The 20,569-nt window shown below is 41.0% G+C and overlaps 2 protein-coding genes across 6 annotated transcripts; one reads left to right on the top strand and one right to left on the bottom strand.

Annotated features, from left to right (window-relative positions):
* Positions 1-710: 710 nt before the first annotated feature.
* PIGX (phosphatidylinositol glycan anchor biosynthesis class X) lies at positions 711-11,294 on the bottom strand. Its single transcript, XM_081192807.1, has 7 exons — positions 11,155-11,294; positions 8,620-8,719; positions 7,675-7,732; positions 6,775-6,916; positions 5,424-5,634; positions 5,084-5,184; positions 711-4,246 (listed from the first exon to the last, which is right to left on the bottom strand). Exons 1-7 carry the CDS (start codon positions 11,158-11,160, stop codon positions 4,088-4,090), a joined length of 777 nt encoding a protein of 258 aa, XP_081048933.1. The 5' UTR covers positions 11,161-11,294; the 3' UTR covers positions 711-4,087.
* A 109-nt stretch (positions 11,295-11,403) lies between these two features.
* On the top strand, positions 11,404-19,211 carry CEP19 (centrosomal protein 19). Of its 5 annotated transcripts, none has more exons than XM_081192782.1 (4): positions 11,404-11,953; positions 12,880-14,307; positions 16,782-16,936; positions 17,612-19,211. In XM_081192782.1, the coding sequence occupies exons 1-2, from the start codon at positions 11,824-11,826 to the stop codon at positions 13,236-13,238; spliced, it is 489 nt and encodes a 162-aa protein (XP_081048908.1). In that variant the 5' UTR covers positions 11,404-11,823; the 3' UTR covers positions 13,239-14,307; positions 16,782-16,936; positions 17,612-19,211. The 5 variants fall into 5 exon arrangements, with proteins under 5 accessions (XP_081048908.1, XP_081048910.1, XP_081048911.1 ...); XM_081192784.1 differs by having other exon boundaries at positions 16,782-17,729; positions 18,791-19,211; XM_081192785.1 differs by having other exon boundaries at positions 16,782-17,764; positions 18,794-19,211.
* Positions 19,212-20,569: the final 1,358 nt, after the last annotated feature.

Raw genomic sequence — 20,569 nt, 5'->3', positions numbered from 1 at the left:
GACGCTGATTAAATTAACTAGCATTCATGTTTATTACCTAAGTTGCAACTTGAGCTTGTTTTGTAAACTTCCCTAAAAATGTTACTAGGGAAGCAGGCTGGGGAAGCACCTCAACATCAGACTTGTAAGGAACAGCGCTTGCTGAGCAGCTCTGTTTTTCTTTCAGGCTCTCTCCCTTGGCACAGCTCCAGGGCAGCTTTTGATGCAGGGACAACTTTATTATACTCAACACATACAAACACTCAGTAGACTCCCTCTTGTGTTGACACAGATGACACCATCCCTCCTTGCTCTCAGTGAATTGTCTGTATTATTATTAACTGTTCTTGCATCTGGCCCTTCCTCACAGAGCCCAGGATGGATAACAGACATAACATTAAGAACAAAGTTAAAATCATTATCTAAAAAGCAGTAATGTACTTAAAAACAAAAACCATCAGAATTTAGTTATACCAGTACAGTACTTTCATTCTTGCTAGGCACCCAAGGCTTGCACACACAAAAAAGGTCTTGAGCTGTTGCCTCTGCAAAAATGATACGGGTTCTGCAGACACCCCCAAACCTAGTTCCTGCCTTCTTCCATCCTCCTAGCCCTCTGGTTTAGATAATGAGCTTGCTTCTGATCAGAGTCAGAAATCACCAAACATTCAAGCATTTCCCATGCCCTCCTTACCCATACACACAGTATTATCTTCAAAAATGAACATCACTCAGTATCACCATTTTTATTTAAAATACATATATGTATCATTTTACTGTCTGTAAAGTCATTCACATCTGCTGAACGGAAAAGTATTAACCATAAAACACAGAAGCCTAAAACAATGCCAACATACCATTAAATTCCAAATAAAATCAGTGATACACTTCAAAAACAATTGCAGCACCCACAATGCCAAAGCAATTACCAAGTGATTGACTCAAACCAGACTGGAAAACAAATTAAACCCAACCCAGATCAACAGGAAAGAATTCCTCTAGTACCTGCAATACAGTCAAGGCAGTGCCAAATCAATCTCCTTTGGGAGGGAGTTCCATAACAGGATGCAACCACCTAAAATCTGCCCCCACAAAACAACCAAGTGAGTTTCAGTTCTGGATGAAAACCCAGATTGAAGTGGGTTTACAGTTTCATTCAAAACTCTTAGGATGGTATATGCTAAAGTGCATATGTTCATGCTTACTTAACACTTAGCAGTTCTTGTATCAATACTGAGAAAGTCATGATGGGAAAAATAAAGGCCTAAAACCCTGGCTCAGTCCACATTTGGCATGTTTCTCTGGCCGCTATCACTAGATGTACTGATTTCTGCAAGCCAAACCCAAGGAAAGTTAACAATGAATCATCCTCTAGGAATCAGAAAAAGCAGTGGGCACATGCACCCCTCCCTAGTGACTATACAACATGTAACACTAAAAAAACAGAACTCATAATACTGACACTGCAACGTCTCTTTGCTTATATAAACACCAAGGCCAGGCTGCCATAGAAAAAAATATTTGAGGGTACAAGAAATTTCCCATGGGACAAGCTCTATCTTGTATGATCAGCTAGAAAGAAAAAACAAGCAGAGAGCTTGCTTGCCCATTCAGCATTTCCAGCTCAAGGCACCAGCTAGTGCTGCCAGTGGAACTCTGCAGCAGCATATTATATCCCCTCCCCCCTCAGTTCCTCCTTTTGTGGAAATATTTAAAAAGAAACATCCATTCCAGTTTTAATATGAAATATAAAGGGTCATAAAAATATGCTTGTTTTATAAATTAAAAGAACACTGGTGCTTGAGAGAAATTTCATAGCCCTTTCTTGAAAAAGAACAGTCTCCTTGTGATAGATGGTATCTGTGAAATCTGAGCCTCAGCTGGACTGACCGTACACTGATGATACATCAAATTGGCTGCAAGCTAACCATCCACCCAATATAGTTACCGATATATACATAATTTAAGTCACCTTCTTCCAAACAGCCCTTTTAATGTTATCACTTTAGTACTGCAATTATGTTTGAGTGGGTGGAGGAGAGAGATGCACAATAACTGAATGGGAGCCAGAGCAAAGAGTGCAAGCAACAGTTTTATGTCTGCCTTCCAGCTCCTACAGAAATTGATGCTGACAGCTGGAATCCTTCTATTGACCTTTCATGCTATTTACACATCCTGAGGCTTGGGCCTCTCACTTCACCTCCAGTTCCATACAACAGTTGTTTTTCCGTTAAACAAAACTAGAATCACTACCAAAAGACAAAGCTATCTGCAAACCCTTAGATATCATTCCTAGATGTCCAGGCACATTCCAGTAAGTGTAGAAAATAAACTAATTTCCAGTAAGTTTCATCCTGTTAAAATAATGTACACATTGAATAAACCAAACAACTTGCTTGTACACTGTACATGTATTCCCTGGACAAACTCAACACACAAATTCTGCCATTTTTCCAGGACACAAGCTATTCTGTGTTGGAAAATGTGCTTGTGATGTAATGTTGATGCACATTCATATGCTTTTCTGGTTGCAAATTCACAGATCCAACTAGCAAGGTACTGAAGGACCTGTACTGGGAAATATAATTGTGCAGCACTTTTGAAAAGGAACTTTTGAATAAATCTATGACTTCATGGAGAACTATCCTCATGCTTTTTCTATACAATTTTGTTAGGCATGCTTCCATTTTGATTTTATCAATATAATTTTTTTCAAGGAACTATTTCTATTCCATCATACCTAAATGAACAAATTCAGACTTGCAGTTCAAAAGTCTTATGTATCAAATGCATCTAATCTTACCAAAAGGGGAAACATTTAAACATGAAACTTCTTGATGACATGATCAAGAAGACCAGCTTTGGATCCATAGTATGCAGTATAAAACTGTCAAATTGACATTAAACTAAAAGGAAACAAGGATAAGATAAACAACTGAAGCTCACAGCTGTCCTCCCATTATGTGCTACAGCTGCTCATATATGGAAAGTGGAGAAACAAAAATAACCCATCTGCAATTGTTTTCTGCAGTGGCTCCCTTCCCCCAAACAGATGCAGAGCAATCTTCACAGAGAACCTGAGGTAGTAGCTGAAGTATTGCCTCAGCGATCGTCATTCAGCACTTTGTACAGGGAGAACAAAAGACCAGTGTTAAAAGCATCTCATCAGCTAGCGAAAGATGCCACAAAACAAGTCTTTGATATAGTTTTAGTGGAGATCCAAAGAAAATTCTTGATAATTCAGAGACAAGACCAGTACAGGTAAGAAACAACCAAATGATGTAAATTCAGTCATAAACTGCAGTTGTACATTTAAAAAGAGGTATTTTCTTTTATTTAATTTATGAATTGATAAATATTTTATGCTGTCCACAAATATGGAAAGTGGCACATCTTTCCCTTTGAACCTATTTTGCATACCAGCAGCCACTTGATGTGTGAAGTTTGTTGACAATAGAAACGTTAAGAATCTTTGGAGCTGCCCAGTTTTTCCATTAATGAAGCAATTTCCTCCCTGTATTTCCTTGTATTTTCAACGCTAATGATTTACGTCCAGTGTTTTCTCAGAACTTGGAATAATTCCACCTGTTCTGTTATATCTTATGAGACATGTTTATTCAGTTCATGGTTTAAAAATGAACAGTTTATAAACTTCCTTCCAAAGTATTATTGCCACTTATAATTGTTTCTATTTGTCTGATATCTATGATATCAGATCTATGATATCATGAAGAAAGAACCTGTGTTTGGGTTTTTTAGGGTTCAAAAAATTATCCACCCCCGCTTTATTGGTGATATCAGAATTGTTAAGTTAGGCAGGTTTCACTATTTCAAAATTTGATTACATGGCAATTTTGAAGGCACATATTTATCTGATACTAGATCAGCCTATTCAGGAAACAGGTACAAAATCGGGGGGAGGAGACTAGAACAGATCAAAAGCAATGCAGCCAAGCATATGATACTGCACAGTCAAGTAAGAGGCACTTGGCCTGCTCCCAGTCTGTGATGCTGGGCCAATTCTAAGCCTTTTCTTCTGTTCCTGTCTCTGGTTTGTCTGGTGTATTTAGACAGTTTTTCCATGATGATTCAATAACCTTGTTCGGTTTTACTGTGAGCTCTGAACAAAGGAGAAGCATCCATGCTTGAATAAAGCTGAAAGGATAAGACTGGAACACAATATTGTGGTAGCAAGAGTCACTGTGCATACCAACATAAGATGGTGTTTGAGCCCAACTGGTATCTGCAGTTTCAGTTCTTCGGTTACCTACAAAAGAAGATTTGCACATTAGAAGTCAAATAAGGCCACTTTCATTCAAAATGTATATTCACAATTTAACTGTAATCATTTCTCTTCCTATATTCTTTAATTTAAAATGTATTGCAATCCAGCCGTCCCATACCTTTCAGAGCCTGGGGCAGCTGCTCCCTGCTTGCTTCAGAAGCAGGCAACATCACCTTCTTGGTCTTCCTTGTCAGACCAAAGAAGAACTGCTCACATCATAGGGAAGAATAGATAATCCAGCCTACCACTCATTTCCAGTTACTTTATCCACAAGAGAAAATCTCTGCCTCTTTCCCCGTCCCATGATTACCTCTGAGGTTTATTAGCCACAAGGAACAGTGTGGACGCTCCCATCTTCTTATCAGCCCCACCCTTATGTACCTACAGCCTATACTGGCTGCTTTCTGGTCAGGCGACTTGCAAGCAAGCAGCTTCTTAGCCTAGCGGTCTGTTTCAGCATCTTAAAAGTTGCCTTGCACCAACCAACTTTACAGAGCAATCCTACACATGACTATTCAGGAGCAAGTTCCAGGAAGTCCAGTGGTGTTTCATCCCATGTGCAGGGAAGGGATTGTAGCCTTAAATCATTTTTCCATATAGCAATCTGGTGAAAAAATGGAAGATTAGCATTTCCAGTCAAACAGCCTTCTCATCTGGAAACAGGACCTACAATCCTATGAACGTTTAGGCTACTAAAATCCAAGTGGAGCCTATTTACCAGAACCAAGCAGTGACAAAAAACTAAAACAAATGAATCAAAATTGTTACAGACAGATCTATTTCTAGTAAAACTAAGAGATGTAAGAAGTATGAACACACATCTTTGAACTTCATGCTATCCCAGTGGCATGTGTGTATATTCTTCTGAGAACATGGAGCTTTTATTTCAGTTTCTTTCAAACATTCCAGTGAAAGGAAGACTAAAAGAGAAGGGGGAAACAGAACATAAACTTAATATTCAGGAAAGAGATCACTCATATTTTTCATGAAGTATGTCTCTCAATTCTGTATCTATCTTTACACATCTCCTTAATGCTTCTATTAAAAAATATAACATTTTATCCCCACATTTTTAATGAGTCTATATTGCCCTGTTTTTATTCTTCTTCCAATTGTTCCCAATCTCATTCCCCAAAGAAGAAAAGTCAGTCTTGCTTACATTTTTGGCAATGCATCAAAAGATCTGGACTCTTCAGTACAGTAGAGATTTCCCCATCATTCTCTGCCGGCCGATGATACCGGCAGTGCAGAGGTAATAATGCTCTAAAACAGGAAAAGCATTCAGGGTCAGGTCTCATATAAACGAGGACAGAAACGTCAGCCGCTAAGTACTCGGGAGCTTCCAAATCTATGTTATCTGCCATCAATGCCTGTAGGAAAAGTATAACAACATAATTAAAATCAGGGCATTATTTCAGACTACAATCCCATTATAGGCAGTAGCACCACAGCTATCTTGCAGAGAAGCCCCAAGGCTGGTACCAGTGACTTATTCATGTACAGTACTTGTCTGTTAGTAATGCAGTACGGGTGACTCCTCACTTATGTGGGAGTTACAGCCTGTGAAATGTTCATAACTGGGGAGCCCAATGCAGTATTTATAGCTTCCTGCCCAACAGCTCCTGAGTGGGGTAGAGTGGCAACAGGGAGAGCTCCCATATGCCATTTTTGAGCCTTTGGAGGCTTTTTTCTGGACTTCTGGCTCACTGTCATCCTCTTTAGGCTCTGGGGAAGATCTCCTTGTGAGCCACAAGGACTTTCCAGCTCTCTCCCAGCATTTCAGGTTAGAGTTTGTCTGTCTGTCTGTCTGTCTGTTTGTTTCCTGGCACTGCGCATATATGCAGTTGCACATGACTCGATTGTGTGTAAGTGAAGGGGGGATGCTTGTATTGTGAAATAATGTTCTTAACAACAACTTAACAATGCAAGCGAAAATTGTTGGGGTGTCAGTAAAGTAAAATGGAAGTTGAAAACAACGTGAGTAATAAAGACAACTTCAGAAAGAAGCAGGGGAGACACAGTATTGTTTTTGGCAAATACCCAAAATAAACTTTTGTCTAGCCCCTTATGTGATAAAATCTCATCTCCAATGGTTTCTTAATCAAGTGCCTACTCGTACCTTTAAAACATGAACACAGGAATGTAACATTACAGATAACACTTACAATAACAGTTACAAGGACATGGATCCAAAAAGCTATGTAAGGCCAGTATGATTTGGTTTGATTATCAAGCCTTTATGCCATAAGTAGCCAACCTGATGCCCTCTAGAAGTTGTTGCACTACAACTCCCATCATCCCTGACAATCCTATACACACTTATCTGGGAGCAAGCACCACTGAGTTCAGTGGGGCTAGCTTAATTGGAGGTATGTATAGTATTGCTCTGCCAGAGATAGAGCAGTTAGGCTCATAACTGTATGCCATTAGAAGCCTAACTTTATGTACATCTAGCTATTTCGTGCCCTATTAGCTTTCCCTGCCTACAAAAGTCATCCCAAAAACCTTACCTCAGTGAGATTGTGCTTTTGTAAAGATGTCAATTCATAGGGATCCACATATAGTCCTTTTGGTAAGTGTACCTTAGTTGCCACCATGCAGCTTCTGAGGCTTTCGTCAGCTGTACTGATATTTACCCGAATCAGCAGATTTCTAATATTTAAAACAAGAAGCTTTTACAACAGAATGCCATCAAAGCATACCAATCTCACTTGTGTATAAAGTACTTTTAAAAGACTGTGTTACTATATTTTTTAATCTTCAGGGTTTTTTCCTATGGCTACAGGGCCCCACACACTTGGGTCTGGGGAAACTGAGAATGTTTCTGAGAGATTTATCACTAACATTCAATTTTATGTGTTTTGATTGTTGGTTGTAAGTTGCTTTGTGTTGCTCTGGGCAAGTTAAAGCAACTAACTAACTAACTAACTAACTAACTAACTAGTGTTTTAATTGTAGCTGTGTGTCTTTTTCCATATTTCTGCTCTGAAACCATTTTCTGGTATGTGGCAATAAATAAATGGTAATAACCCCCACTGAAACTCAGAAGAAACTCACAACATATAACTTTTTTATCTTTGTATTAATGGACAGTTGAAGCTGAGAAGTCTCAATCTAATTGGCTCTACATAACTTTAATTGGACTAAGATTCAATACAACTAGGTATTGGTCCGAGCTGTCTATGAATCCAAGTGACTTAAGATAGACTGCAACTTTTATTAACAATTGTTCAATAGAGTCCCAGCATCCCACAGCATCCATAAACATGCCACTAGTACATTTAGTTTAACATATCAGTTCACTTGATTACGTACATACTGCCATGGTAAAGCAGATGCAAAAGAATTCAGGGCTTATTAAGACACTAATAACAGAACCACTAACCAATATCTGTTTGTCATAAACCCACCTGTGAAAGCCATCTTTCAAAAGCTGTTGCCTGACCTCAGGACACATGTTCTGTGCATCTATAAAAACAGAAAATACATGAGAAACTGACATATTTTAAAGCAATCTAAAACACCATTTCAACACAGTCAGAGTTTGTTCTTCTGTTCTTTAGGAACGCCTTTTACAGGACAGAGGAACTGGAGTAATTTTGATCAATAAAAAGGTTATTTTCTCTTGACTGTCATGGCAGACAACAGACTTTTAATCCAGTTTTGCAATTAGTTGCTGACTAATAGCCTAAATAACCCAGCGGCAACCACACTAGCTCTTCCACCTCCCTACCACCAATTCTAGAAGGCACAGCTTACAGCTAAAGAAAAACAAAAGATCTATGTTTGCAGTGAGCCTCCCACCACAAAAAACTGAGCCTCCCAACAACCAGAACACTCCACTGTTTCTGACAGTGTTCCCTCTATGTCAGAGAGAGGGAAAGAAGCTAGCAACAATCAGAAATCATCATTGTGTTTCCCTGGGTAGACAAGCAATGCATAAATCAATGGCTGCTGATTTCTCCTAAGGGTGGAGGAAGACATTCAAATGCAGCAGAAGAAGGGATGTGCTAGGAGTAGATATCAAAACACTTGTTTCTAATTAGGCAGTTTAAATATTGCCATCTAACCACTCACAATGGTCCTGAGTTACTCCTGTGGGCTCAGTGGACTGCTCAACAATGTAAAATGATTTTACATAAAGGAAAAAGACATAACATAAGCTTATTGAATGTGTTAGAATATAGTCAATAAGGCAATGAAGTGGATTTGCATATATATATTAAAAATGCAAACACAATATCAATAAAGGACAGTTCAGCACTCTGCAACACATATGGAATCCAAGAAAAAGAATACTGTACAACCTTTGTTCACCAACTAGCTTCGGGAAAATAACATGGATTTCAACTTACACAAGCATTTTGGTATGCACACACAAAAAATGATCCAAAATGAGTGGATACTCATCTGAAGAAGCACATTCTTTTCCTGCTGAAACATTTCAGAATAAAACTGCAAGGAAAAACAAATCACATTAAAGAATAGGAGCTTTTGTCCATGGTTTAGAACTTGATTTGTGACAAAACTGTGTGGAAGTAACAGTAACAATTAATTCACTCTAAGACAGGGACTGTCAACTTGGTCCCTACTGCCCACTAGTGGGCATTTCTGGATTCTAGGTGGGCAGTAGGGGGCTCTACGGCACAAGCTGAATCCTCCTTCCATCGAGCACTGGTGTGCAGTAAGGAAATTTTACTATCAAGAAAGATGCATTAGTGGGTGGTAGGTATAAAAAGGTTGACTACCCCTGCTCTAAGATAAGTCTTTAAATGGAAATTCCCATGAAAGAAAATAATAAGCAAAGTGAAACATTATTGCTTTTAGGGTATGTGCATTTTTCCAGACTTTCTCAGGATTGTATCACAGCATGCTTTGGCTCAAACTATGAATATTTGTGCCCCAATTACACTGAAAGCCTGAGATAATGTAGAGCTTTACAACAATGAAGGAATATAAGATATACACTGCCATGTCCATATGGGCCCTACAATTAGCCATCTGAAGGGCATGTGTAAATCAATGTTATCCCTGCTCATATGTCTCTGAAACCCAGTGTCTGTAACAAAATTAACAAAAGTGTAACTTAGAATCACTTAACTCAGTCATGTGAATACAGTACTCTGATCATAATTATAAAAAAACGCAACCTCTGCAACCAAGCCTGGAAAGTTAGGTGTCTGTATTTAACTTATCTAGCCTACCCTGCATTGTTCTAGTTAAAAAATTTATTGTGTAGTAAGTGTTCATTATGAGCAATGCACTCCCATCCATATCCTCAGACTAGAAAAGATAATGTGGCAGGTGGGTGAGGAAGTGACTCCTGCTTGGAGGTGGAAATTGGCACTGTGGGAAGATAACCAAGGAGAATCAACACTCTATTCATGTCACTACAACGTATACAGGCTTATGAAGTTAATGGCACTGCAGCACCTAAACCATCTTGTCACAGAATCAGAGATCACAAGTGTGTAGCCTGTGGGAAGATCTGTGTACAGTATTCCTTTCTTTCCCTCTTTGGAAGAAAACCAAGGACATAGCTACTCCACCCTACAGCCTTTTCCATCCACCGTTGTGAATGTTCTTTGAAGATGCCTTGACAGAGATACTGTCCATGCTGACAGTATTCTACCATGTATGTGGATTTATAAAGCCTTAATGTGGCTGAACAAATCATATGTATGTTACTTTGTATGTATTATTATGTATGAACTGGCACTTTTACAAGTGCCACTTGCAAGAAACCAATACTCCAGTGTGACAGCACTTATTCTATGGAACTCCCTCCCCACTGATATTAGGCAGGCACCTTCACTGTATTGTTTTTGGCACCTGCTAGATTTTTTTTTTTTAGGCAAGCTTACCCATACTTTATTTAATTATGTACATTGTTAACAACTGCTGGTTTTACTTATATTTGCACTTAACGTTCAATTTTATCAATACTTTAATGAATATTTCTGTTCTGTTTATCATTTATTTCACAAAATTTATATACCACTTGATTGTAACCACTTAGGGGTTTTGGATGATTACCGTAATCAGTATATAAATTCTGTTAAATAAATAATATAAATAATGTGTTTCCAATCTCATGCCCACTATATATTTATATCATCCATACAAGAGTGCTCCTGTTTTTGCCAACTATGTTCTCTTGGGAGCTTTTTGCTTCACAGCCAAGAAGCCTGCCCGAGCCATCAACAGACTTACAAGGAAATAAGCCCCAGTGAAATAATATATATTTTTCCTCCGCATAGAGCAGGAACCATATATATATAAAAAAGAAGACCCTTCTACTTGTATTAAAGACACTTCTGTCAGCAGTTTGGACTCTTTTAAGCAAATTAAATTATTTTGCAAACTCGCACGAGGCGGGAACATTCAACCTTCCGAGGAATACCTATCTCAAGCATTTGGGGGCACAAAGGGAAAGAGGGGAAAGCAATCCGAAAACTAGTGACGGCGAGTGCAACTTTCTGAAGCAGAAACCACCCGAGGCTCCCCCGGAGAGAAGAAAATCTAGCGGCGCCCCAGGACGCAGCCCTTTCTCTTGGTCTAAATGTCACTCTAGGCGACGCTGCTAGGCGACCATTCCCACGACCCGAAGGCTGGCGTCCGCAGGGCCACTGAGCTCTCCCACCCGCTTCCCGCAAGCACCCAGTCGAGAGTATCCCCTCGGAATATGCTGCCTCCCGGGCTGAAGATACGAGAGCGGAAGGGCCAGCTCTTCCCGCACCTCGAGAGGGCCGCGGGGTCTAAACCCCACGCAGCCCAACGGTGCCCCCTTACTTCATGCACGCGCCGCCTCTTCCGCCCACAACCAAGGTCCTCCCCTCTTCCAGAGCGTCCTCATGGGCGCCTGACTTGGAGAGCATAGTCGGACTGACCTCCATCTAGGCAGGGCCTCCGCCTCCGCCTTTCTCAGGACAATAGGGAGAAGGAAAGGAAGCGAGGAAAAGCAAAGAGAAGCTCCGCGGAACCTCTGCGAAGACGTCCCTTCGCAGGCACATTCAGGGACGGCAATGCCGAAGGGGGCCTGATGGAGCCGCGGCGGCGGTGGCGGCGCAGAGCCGTTGTCATGGTGACGAGTTGGATGCTGGCGCGCGTGCGCCACGCTGCGGCTGCAGCCGATGCAGAGGAAAGTACGTACGAAGCAGTGAGGTACTTGGGGCCTCGGAAGAAGGGAGGAGCCGCGGTGCGTGCGCCGGCCGGGCAGAGACCGGGACTCGGTTTCTCCTTCGCCTGCCTTAGTCGCCCTGCTCGCCTTTGGAAACACACTTTTTTAAAAGCTGAGGCGCTGAATGGGGTCTGAGAGGGATCCTCTCCTAGGTGGCGAAATACGAGTTTCGCTATTCAGTGGACAGTGCCACTCAAGCATGCCGTTGTGAAGCCACTGGCAGTTTTTAATATCTGAAGTGGGATCCTGTTTCATAAGCGGTTTTAAACTTCTTGGTCCATTTAAACACCGCTAACGTGTCTCAATGGCTTATCAAAATAAAAAGTTGGTTCACTGGGCATGAATAAATGTGGTGTCTTCTGACTGAGCCTACAGCAGGATGTCTTACGTGGCAAAGAAGTGCGGCATCAAATTAAACCCTCCCTCTATTGTTTTAATCTATGAAGATCAGCTCAGGAATAATATTCGCAAGCGCATCATGCCTATTCGGAATTTCTCCAAGTTCTCAGGTATAGCATGCTTATTTTTCTAACCTATCGCTGGTCCCTTCCCCAAATAGGCAAGTTCAGATACTGCTGCCACCACAGGAGTTTGTCTAACTCTAGCACAACCTTCACCAAACTGGTGCTGTCCAGATGTTTTGAACTACACTTTCCATCAGCTCCAATGAGTGGCTGTTGGCTAAGGCTGATGGGAGTTGTAGTCCAAAACTTCTGGAGGGCACCAGGTTGATGAAGCCTGATCTAGCAGCTCAGCATTGGAGATGGTGGACAATCCAATATGCAGGGGGAAAGGAGTAATTCCTTAAGCACAGGTGGGAATACTGGCAACCTGTAAACTGTACATTGTTTAGTTATCATTGAATGCATGTCACCACATTCAGGATTGTGTTTGAGAAACGTACTGCTTCAGCCATTTAGTTCTTAAGTTTTGATGCATTTTATAGTGGAATTTGGCTTTTCACTCCACAGAAGACTGCAGGTGTTTTATATACAGTGGTACCTTGGGATGCGAACGGGATCCATTCCGGAGCCCCGTTCACATCCCAAAGCGAACGTAACCTGTGTCTGCGCATCTGCACGTGTGTGGGTCACGTTTCAGCGCTTCTGCGCATGCACGTGACATCATTTTGACGGTCTGCGCATGCGCGCATGACGAAATCCGGAAGTAACAAGCTCCGTTACTTCTGGGTCGCTGCAGAGCACAACCCGAAAATGCTTAACCCGAAGTGTATTCATCCCGAGGTATGACTGTATATATATAGTCTGCATCTCCCTCTGTTCTTCACAAATAGATGTGAAAGAGGTGGGAAATAGTCCTCAGAGACATGTATTTCCGGATTAACTTTAGGAAAAACATTTTAAAATGCATATTTACAAATAAACAAAATTATGATTTTTTGTTACCTGGACTTTTTGTCTTTTCATTGGTTCAGATTGCAGCAGGGCAGCAGAACAGCTAAAGAATAATCCTCGGCACAAGACTTATTTAGAAGGTGTCTCCATGGAACAGCTACAAAAATTACACAATTTGCTGAGATGCCAGTTGGGGGGACAAAATCTGACTCAGGGTCTGGAGCAAATTCAGCGGGAAGAAACAATTGACCCAGAAGAGGACCTGAACAAACTAGATGACAAGGAGCTAGCCAAAAGGAAAGAAATTATGGATGCATTGTTTGAAAAGAACAGGAAAAAGAAAGATGACCCTGATTTTGTCTACAATGTAGAGGTGAAGTTCCCACAAGAAGAGCTTGAAGCCTGTGAGTGGGATGATGAATCAGATGATGAGTTTTGATCCATAATCAAGCCACGGATTGATGAGTCTTCTCATATTGGGAATATATATCTCATGCCCCTTCATATTTTAGCAACCAAACTTGAGTAATCAGTCAGCTGCTACATTTTATACTGTGAAATTAGATCAAGACTTACATTTTTTTAAAAAAATGTAAACATGTTAATGAAAAAGTGTTCAGAGGTGCTTGATGAAAAAGATACAACCAGACTCAAAAGAGTTTTATATAGACTGTATGCTAGTTCTTAGCTGTTGTAAATAAAACAATGGATCTACTTCAGTACTTCACACTGCAGCATTAACTTTGCAAAAAAATTAACTCTGCAAGTAATTGATGTCTTATTTATTGTTTTGCAATGTTGTTTGATTACCAGAGGTGCCAGTTTGTCCGTTGAACTTCCAAACTTTCAGTTACCTCTCTATTTTTTTAATGCATCAGAATATGAGCTACAATATTTGATAGTTTAATATTACTGTTTCACACTGAAGTGATACCGTTGTTTGTTTTTGTTTTTAAAGAATTTCTTTTGGGGAATCACAGTGAAACCATTTATGTTTACATATGCAGGGCTGTGTTGAAACTAATGCTCTTAAGTTATTGTTAACATGTTTTTTTGGGGGGTGTGATAAATAATGATTTAGAAGTCAAATTAACGAGCAGTCCTAAAGCCAGCTAAGAGGCCATTAGAAACATTAAGCAGCATTCTGCTAGCAAAGAGGGGGTCCTTACTACACTAGCGGAAAGCACTGCTAGCATATAAAAGTAATAGGGGAGGAAGCAGGGGGAAAACTGCTCTCCCCCTTTCTACCTTGATTGGAGCGAAGGAAGTGATTATTCCTTTGCCACAGAATCAAACAGGCACTAATTTAGGATTGTTCTGTTTCAGTTAGTCTTTTATGTGGTACTAATAATGGATGCTTTATTGTGATACTAAAATGGTATGCTTTCTGTTTCCATTTTTATGTAGTCAGACCTGAAGAAATAACTGTCCAATAAAGTAATTTTGAAAAACTGAAAGAGTCGGTAATGTTGACAGAATTAAATGATGTCTGATAACAAGAACGACAGGTGTATGAAATCATGGCAACAATAGACTGCTTTTCAGAAAAGGTTCTTGAGTCCGCCTGAAGAATGTGTTAGCCACTGCATTTTTTTTCTAAGGGCCCTGCAGGTGGGCTACTGAATAGTGTAATAAATGTGCATTAGTTTTCCCTTCTCAGTTTCACCTCCATAGCTGGGAGTCCAGCTAAAACAATGTGAAACTGAAAAGGTACTTCTGATGCTTCACCACTGCAGTTCTCTTGTTTATTGACCCTGTTGTGGGTCCCATTCTGTAGAATTTTAACCCAGTTTGGGAATGGGTATGTGTATGTGAGTTGGGCTCAGAGAATACATAAAGACACCACAATATATTATGTGTGTGTGTGTGTGTGTGTGTGTGTGTGTGTGTGTGTGTATATATATTTGCTTTCGTAGATTTTCACGGGTACAGGAATGCAGGTTTTGGTGTCTTCGGGTATCTTCCCGTGTAAGAGTTGGGGTGTCTAGGCGACGTTTCGACGAGGTCTCACTCGTCATCTTCAGGCTGGTGCTTTCGGCTTCTTGTTACTAGAACAGAGCAGGATCTCAGTGTTTGAGTTCCTATAAATACTGTTGAGGGGGTGTGGTGTATAGCCTCCAACGTTCTGGGCAGAGAGGAAGTTCCCAGGTTATTGTGCCTTTTCTTCTTTTGTTCATTAATTACTTGAGGGATATCTTGAGTGATTTCTTGAGTGATATTCTGAGTACCACTTAGGAGGGTCATTAGGTGTGGATTAGTTGCTAAAGCTTTCGTGTCTTGACCTCTTGAGCTAGTGAAGAGTTTTTCTGAGAAGATGGCTGTACTGCACTTAGTTGTGCTCTGGCTTGGCTTCGTGTATAGGGGCGAGCTGTGGTTTTGTGCCCTGTGCCAGCCAGATCTGTGTAGGGATTGCAGGGAGGTGCAGCATCCGGAGGTGCCACTATGGTTTGGCTACTGGATGGTGTCTGTAATTTATCTGTGGAGAGGGTCTGGGTTTGGGTCTGGTGTGGTTGATTGGTTGTATGTATATACACATACATACACACACACACACACACACACATTCAAAAATGTACCCCAAGACACATGTATGCAAACTATAAATTTCAAACATATATAAAATTTGGTCTCCAGAGGGCAATGTTTTATTACTTAACTACTCACATTTGGCAAATTTCTTCACTTTGCAGGAACCTCAGAACATTTAAAAGTATCTCTCCAGGCACAGAGTAGCTTAGGAATAAGTTGTATTGCTCCTTGGACACTGTACACTCTCTAGTGTTTGGAAAAGTATTAAAACTGATTAATTGGATTTTTTTATTATTATTATTTACTTGACAGGAGGCCTTTTCCCGTAAGACATATACTTGTGATAGAAAGTTTCTTTGTGAAGTCAATTACATTCTAATTACAACATGATAAAAGAAATGAACACTAGATGCTGGACCTCCTTTTTAATTATAAAAAGAGTACATCTGGGAATGTCAGCTGCCTTCCTATTTTATGAGGCCAAAATTTAAGTTATATTTAAAATGTCTAATAGCCCAATCAGAAGAAAGACAAAGAGATACAGTATCGTGAAAGATTATTATTATTATTATTATCCCAATGTATGTATTGCAGTTACAGTCTTCAAGGGCATCCCTTGCATGTACTGCATTGAGATTGTTTTCCCAAACCCAGATGTTTAAATTTTGGAACACCATCCAATCAGCATGCAGCAATGGTCAGATGTGTTCCCACTTGGTTGGCCAGCCACAGAATTCCTAGGCTGTACTCAGATGAGGAATAAATGGAAGTAGGGTGTGAGGATATAGCCTGCTCAGCAAATTATCACCACAAACGCAAAATGTGTTAACAAGCTTCTATACCTACAGTGATTGTAGATGTATAATAGGTTACTTTTTAATATTAAAAAATTGACTTTTCTGCAGTAAGGGGAAATTAATTGTAAAAGATGTGCCAGCTGGCTGTTTGATGATGGTGTGTGGATGCTGCCAAAAATTGCATGCATAAAGAGTACCAATTTCTCAGTAAGCTGCAATCTATAGACTCCTTTCCCCAAAAACATTTGCAGCACAAATCCCGTTGTTTAGAGTAGGGACCTATGAATCTGCCAGTTTCAGTTGTCTTAAGTTTCTCATTTTTCCAAACTTAAATTCAGTTCTCTACATTTCCACAGCAGTTTGAGATTTCTTCCTTTAAAAAAAAATCATGAACACTTACCAGCATTTTAGTGCACGTTTCTCCTAATACACACATTTTTGGAAGCAATTACCCCTTATATAATGCAATTATAGATGTTATTTTGACTCATAAATAGATTTTTAGGTAATTTCCCCCAATATATGCATTTTTTTCCGTATTTGGTTGGAGAACTGCATCACAAAATTTGGAGAAGTGTGAATTTCATAAGATAGTTGTGTTTTGCTTTGCATATTGGTTGAAATAGTTTTTCATGAAATTACAAATTCTCCATCAGTTCAGAGCAGCAAGAAACTGACACGAGGGCAGCAATGAAGCAGAAACTGGAGATAAGAGGATGCGGAGTGGAATGGAAGGAGGAATTAAGGAAGCAAGTGGTCCAGATAAGGGATGCTTATAAGACCATCCAAGTGGCCTAGGAATAGGATGCAGGTAACAAAAGTCAGAGAGAATGACTGGGAGAAGCAAACTGGGGTGGGGTGGGGTGGAGTTTAACTCTATCTGCAGTTATCCTGACAAAACTATCTTTGCATTTCAAGGGAGGCTCCCATTGCTGCCAATTAATGCATTCACACAATTAACAGGGCATCTAGTTTGGTCCTAAGCCAGCAGGCAAAGGCTGGGATGAAGGAAAGGGAAAGGAGGGAGATCAGAGCTGACTGAGAACACAAAAGGGAAGCTTGGGCTGGCATTCAACCTACTCACTCCTACAGCCCACATTATTGGCTATATTTCCATATGCATTCCCATCATTTGGTGTGCATTGCACTAGTGGCTAGAGGGTGGGACATGGGTATAAGTGTGGGAAAACAATTATTTTAGGAATTGGGTGCTGATAGGCATCTCTATATCACATTACAGAACTATCGAAGGATTTTGTGGAATCCTCATCTATGAAAGCGTTTGGGGCGGGGGAAACTAGGCTGATCAAAAGCAGCCACTAATCATTTGGGATAAATCAATCTGTCTGTGAAACAGATGAAATGGAGGGGGATTTGCCAGTTGAGCCACATTCTTTAATGGTATTTTAAACCTTGATTGATTGATTGTGCACTGCTCTTCCTTGAGGCACTCCAATCTCTGTTCCATGCCCCTCCTCTCACAAAGATTCTAGAAATGGACCACATAAAACACCAGCAAGCAAACTTGTGGCAGAAAGAAAGTGCAGCAACATTGTGCGGCAGAAGGGAAAAGCCACTGAAAGAGCATGTAAAGAAGCATTGAGGTAAAGGCAGCTGGAGTCTAGCCAAATACACGAGGGTAAGCTCAGCTGGCTGAATGTTGTTGTTGCACAAAGCAGGGCAATGCACTGATGTGGCCCACACTGTAGACTCATGTTGAAAACCTAGACTCCATATCTGGGTTGCATTCGTACCAAGCATTTAAAGTGCACGACTCCCCCTCCCAAACTATGTGGGGAACTATAGTTCATTATGGGTGCTGGGAACTGTAGCTCTGTGAGAAGTAAACTACAGTTCCAAGAATTCTTTGGGTGAAAGTCATGTGCTTTAAATGTATGGGTTATCAGCTGATCATCAGGGCTTCTGTGCACAGTGCCGTGCAAGAACAGCTCGCCTGACACCGCTGCAGCATCAAGTGATTGGCAGGTGTGGGAGACAAGGGTGGGACCTGCCAGTTGGATCCAGTCCCGCCCCTGCGATCTAGAGGACTGTAGGAAACTGGAGGTGGTAATAGAAAGGCATGTTAAAGCTGTTAAGTAACTCTGTGAGGGGAAAACTACAGCGCCCAGAATTCTTTGAGAAAGAACGAACGTGTTTTGAGTGTACTTTAAAGGTATAGTGTGTACACAGCCTTGAAGTCAAACATGTGGAGCAACTTCACTGAAAAGTGCTGTGTTTGAGGTTAGCAGAAAATTGTACCCGGGGTGGTTGACTGGTGGTGCCTCATTCACACATGAAAGCTTTCAGTGTGCTGACCTCTAGGCTCAAAAAGTTCAAAGGGACTCAAAGGCTAGCCAATCTAGACCAGCTCCTTGTCAAAAACCTGGGCCATCCCACTCACTAGCCCCCTCAGGTTTCAGTCTGAGCCACAAGCTTGGGACATGAGCCCAGGCCTTCAGATGATTCAGCTCCTGCCTTCACAGTACTTCTTTTAGCTTTCCTTGCAACTGATGTGGTTTCTCCATCGGTGTACTTTGATCAGATAAAAAGCGAAGTTAATTCCTTTTTCTCCCTAACCACCTACCAGTTTTCTGTTGGGCAACACCCGATGCCGATTCTGCTAACCACATCCTGAACTGAGTAATTTTTTTCCCTCTAACAAAAGCAGAACCAGTTAATCTTCACTGATCGTACTACAGAGGAAGCTAAGACATCTGCCTAATACAGGAAAAGAGGCACAGTCATTTCTGGCATCTCCCAGCACACGAAAATAACAGGGCGTCTTGCACCACCATACTCAGTTTGGGGAGAGCAACGATGAAAACATTTGGAGGAACAGATGCCAGCAATTGCAGTCTATCTCCTTTTCAAAGCACCTTTTGCAGTTTATTAAAAGTTTTAATTAACCTAACCAATCCAACAGTTAAACATTACAACCATAATGTTTCTATATCCAGGAGTCTGACTTGGCTCCCACAAAGAATTATTTTCCTGGCACTCCCAAGACCCCATCCATTTTTGTAGTGGCAGAAAAATGAGAGGAGAATAAAGTTGGCATGGTGCTGTGCTGGACAAAGACAATTAAATCTCTCTCTCCAGATGTTTGGTGGGGGGCTGCTTGTCGGACTTTGTGTGTCTGTGTCCTATATGGTTGCACCTGCGTATGTGCAAGAGTATTCATGCAATCGTGTGGGGTGACTACATCCATCACTGGCATATGACCACTATTGGTCAAGGCTGAATGTGTCCCTCAGGCCAAAAATATTTAGCCACTCCTGCCTTAGAATTTATTCACTATTTACCCTGCACGTAAAACAAGTAAGTCTTAGTCACAGTAGCCTAGTAGTACTGCCTTGAAGACTGTGCTAATTATGCATGACTTTTCACAGGAAACAATATTCTTCTTCATGAGGTAAGTGAAGTGGACAGCTTTGCACATAATATTTAGGTTGCACTACCTCGTGATTGACATGAGGCGAAGTGAAACGCAAGCATCTGAAACTGTCCTGTTCTTTCATTTGAACTGTGCATTACTTATTGGTAACTGAAACCTGACCCTACGTTTCAGAACGAAAAGTCGACCAAGATGCACCCACACATCTGCAGGGTGTGCAGGCATCAGATTCAGAACATAGCCTGAGGTTTTCGCAGCATGTGGTTTTCCTGCCTGTAAACCTCTACCACAGGGACGCCTCAAACAGCTAGCGCTGATCCACATACATACCAAAAACAAGCTGCTTACTAAGAGAATGCCAGTTTCCTCTGGTACAGCAGCCCTGCTCTTGCCTTGTGGCACCCACTTCCATTACATTGTTTTTACTGCTGTCATTAGGATCATGTCTATACCTTGAATTTAAATCACATTTACACCATTTAAACAGTCATGGCTTCCCCTAAAGAATTATGGGAATCTCAGACCACACATTAGTACAATTTGTCAAAGGTCTCCTAACAACTTTAGCAGGCCACACATTTTACACAGCAAGTGAGGAATGAACTAGAAACCTTTAAAAAAGAAAAAATAAATTCTGAAGGATCTTCAGATGTTGCCAATCTCTTTGTGAACTGATGCATTTTTGCTATTGACAATGTTATCATAACCACCCTGACTTAATGCTCTGAGGGCCAAGCCAGACATACAGGGCCACCGTGTCTACGCTGAAATGTGTTTGCCCCACTCACATATCAAATGGGTGTGTCTACTCTTTACACAAAACAAAATAGGCTCTTACCCCACTGCACTTTGTAGCTCACTTCTGGCTTGAGAGATCAGTCAAAGGGGATGGACCACTGCACTGGACCACAGCATGGTGAGGGGACGAAGGGGTCCAGATTTTGCTCTGTTCTCCCCTTGCCCTTCTTTGTTTGTGCAACCATAGCAATTTCAGCTAATGATCAAACAGCTGTCTTGGAGCATGTAGGCAGCAAGATGCTTGCATTGCCA

This window comes from Podarcis bocagei (genome assembly GCF_964188305.1).
Source record: "Podarcis bocagei genome assembly, chromosome: 4".
Classification (NCBI taxonomy): domain Eukaryota; kingdom Metazoa; phylum Chordata; class Lepidosauria; order Squamata; family Lacertidae; genus Podarcis; species Podarcis bocagei.
This window is presented reverse-complemented; position numbering and strand designations above follow the sequence as displayed.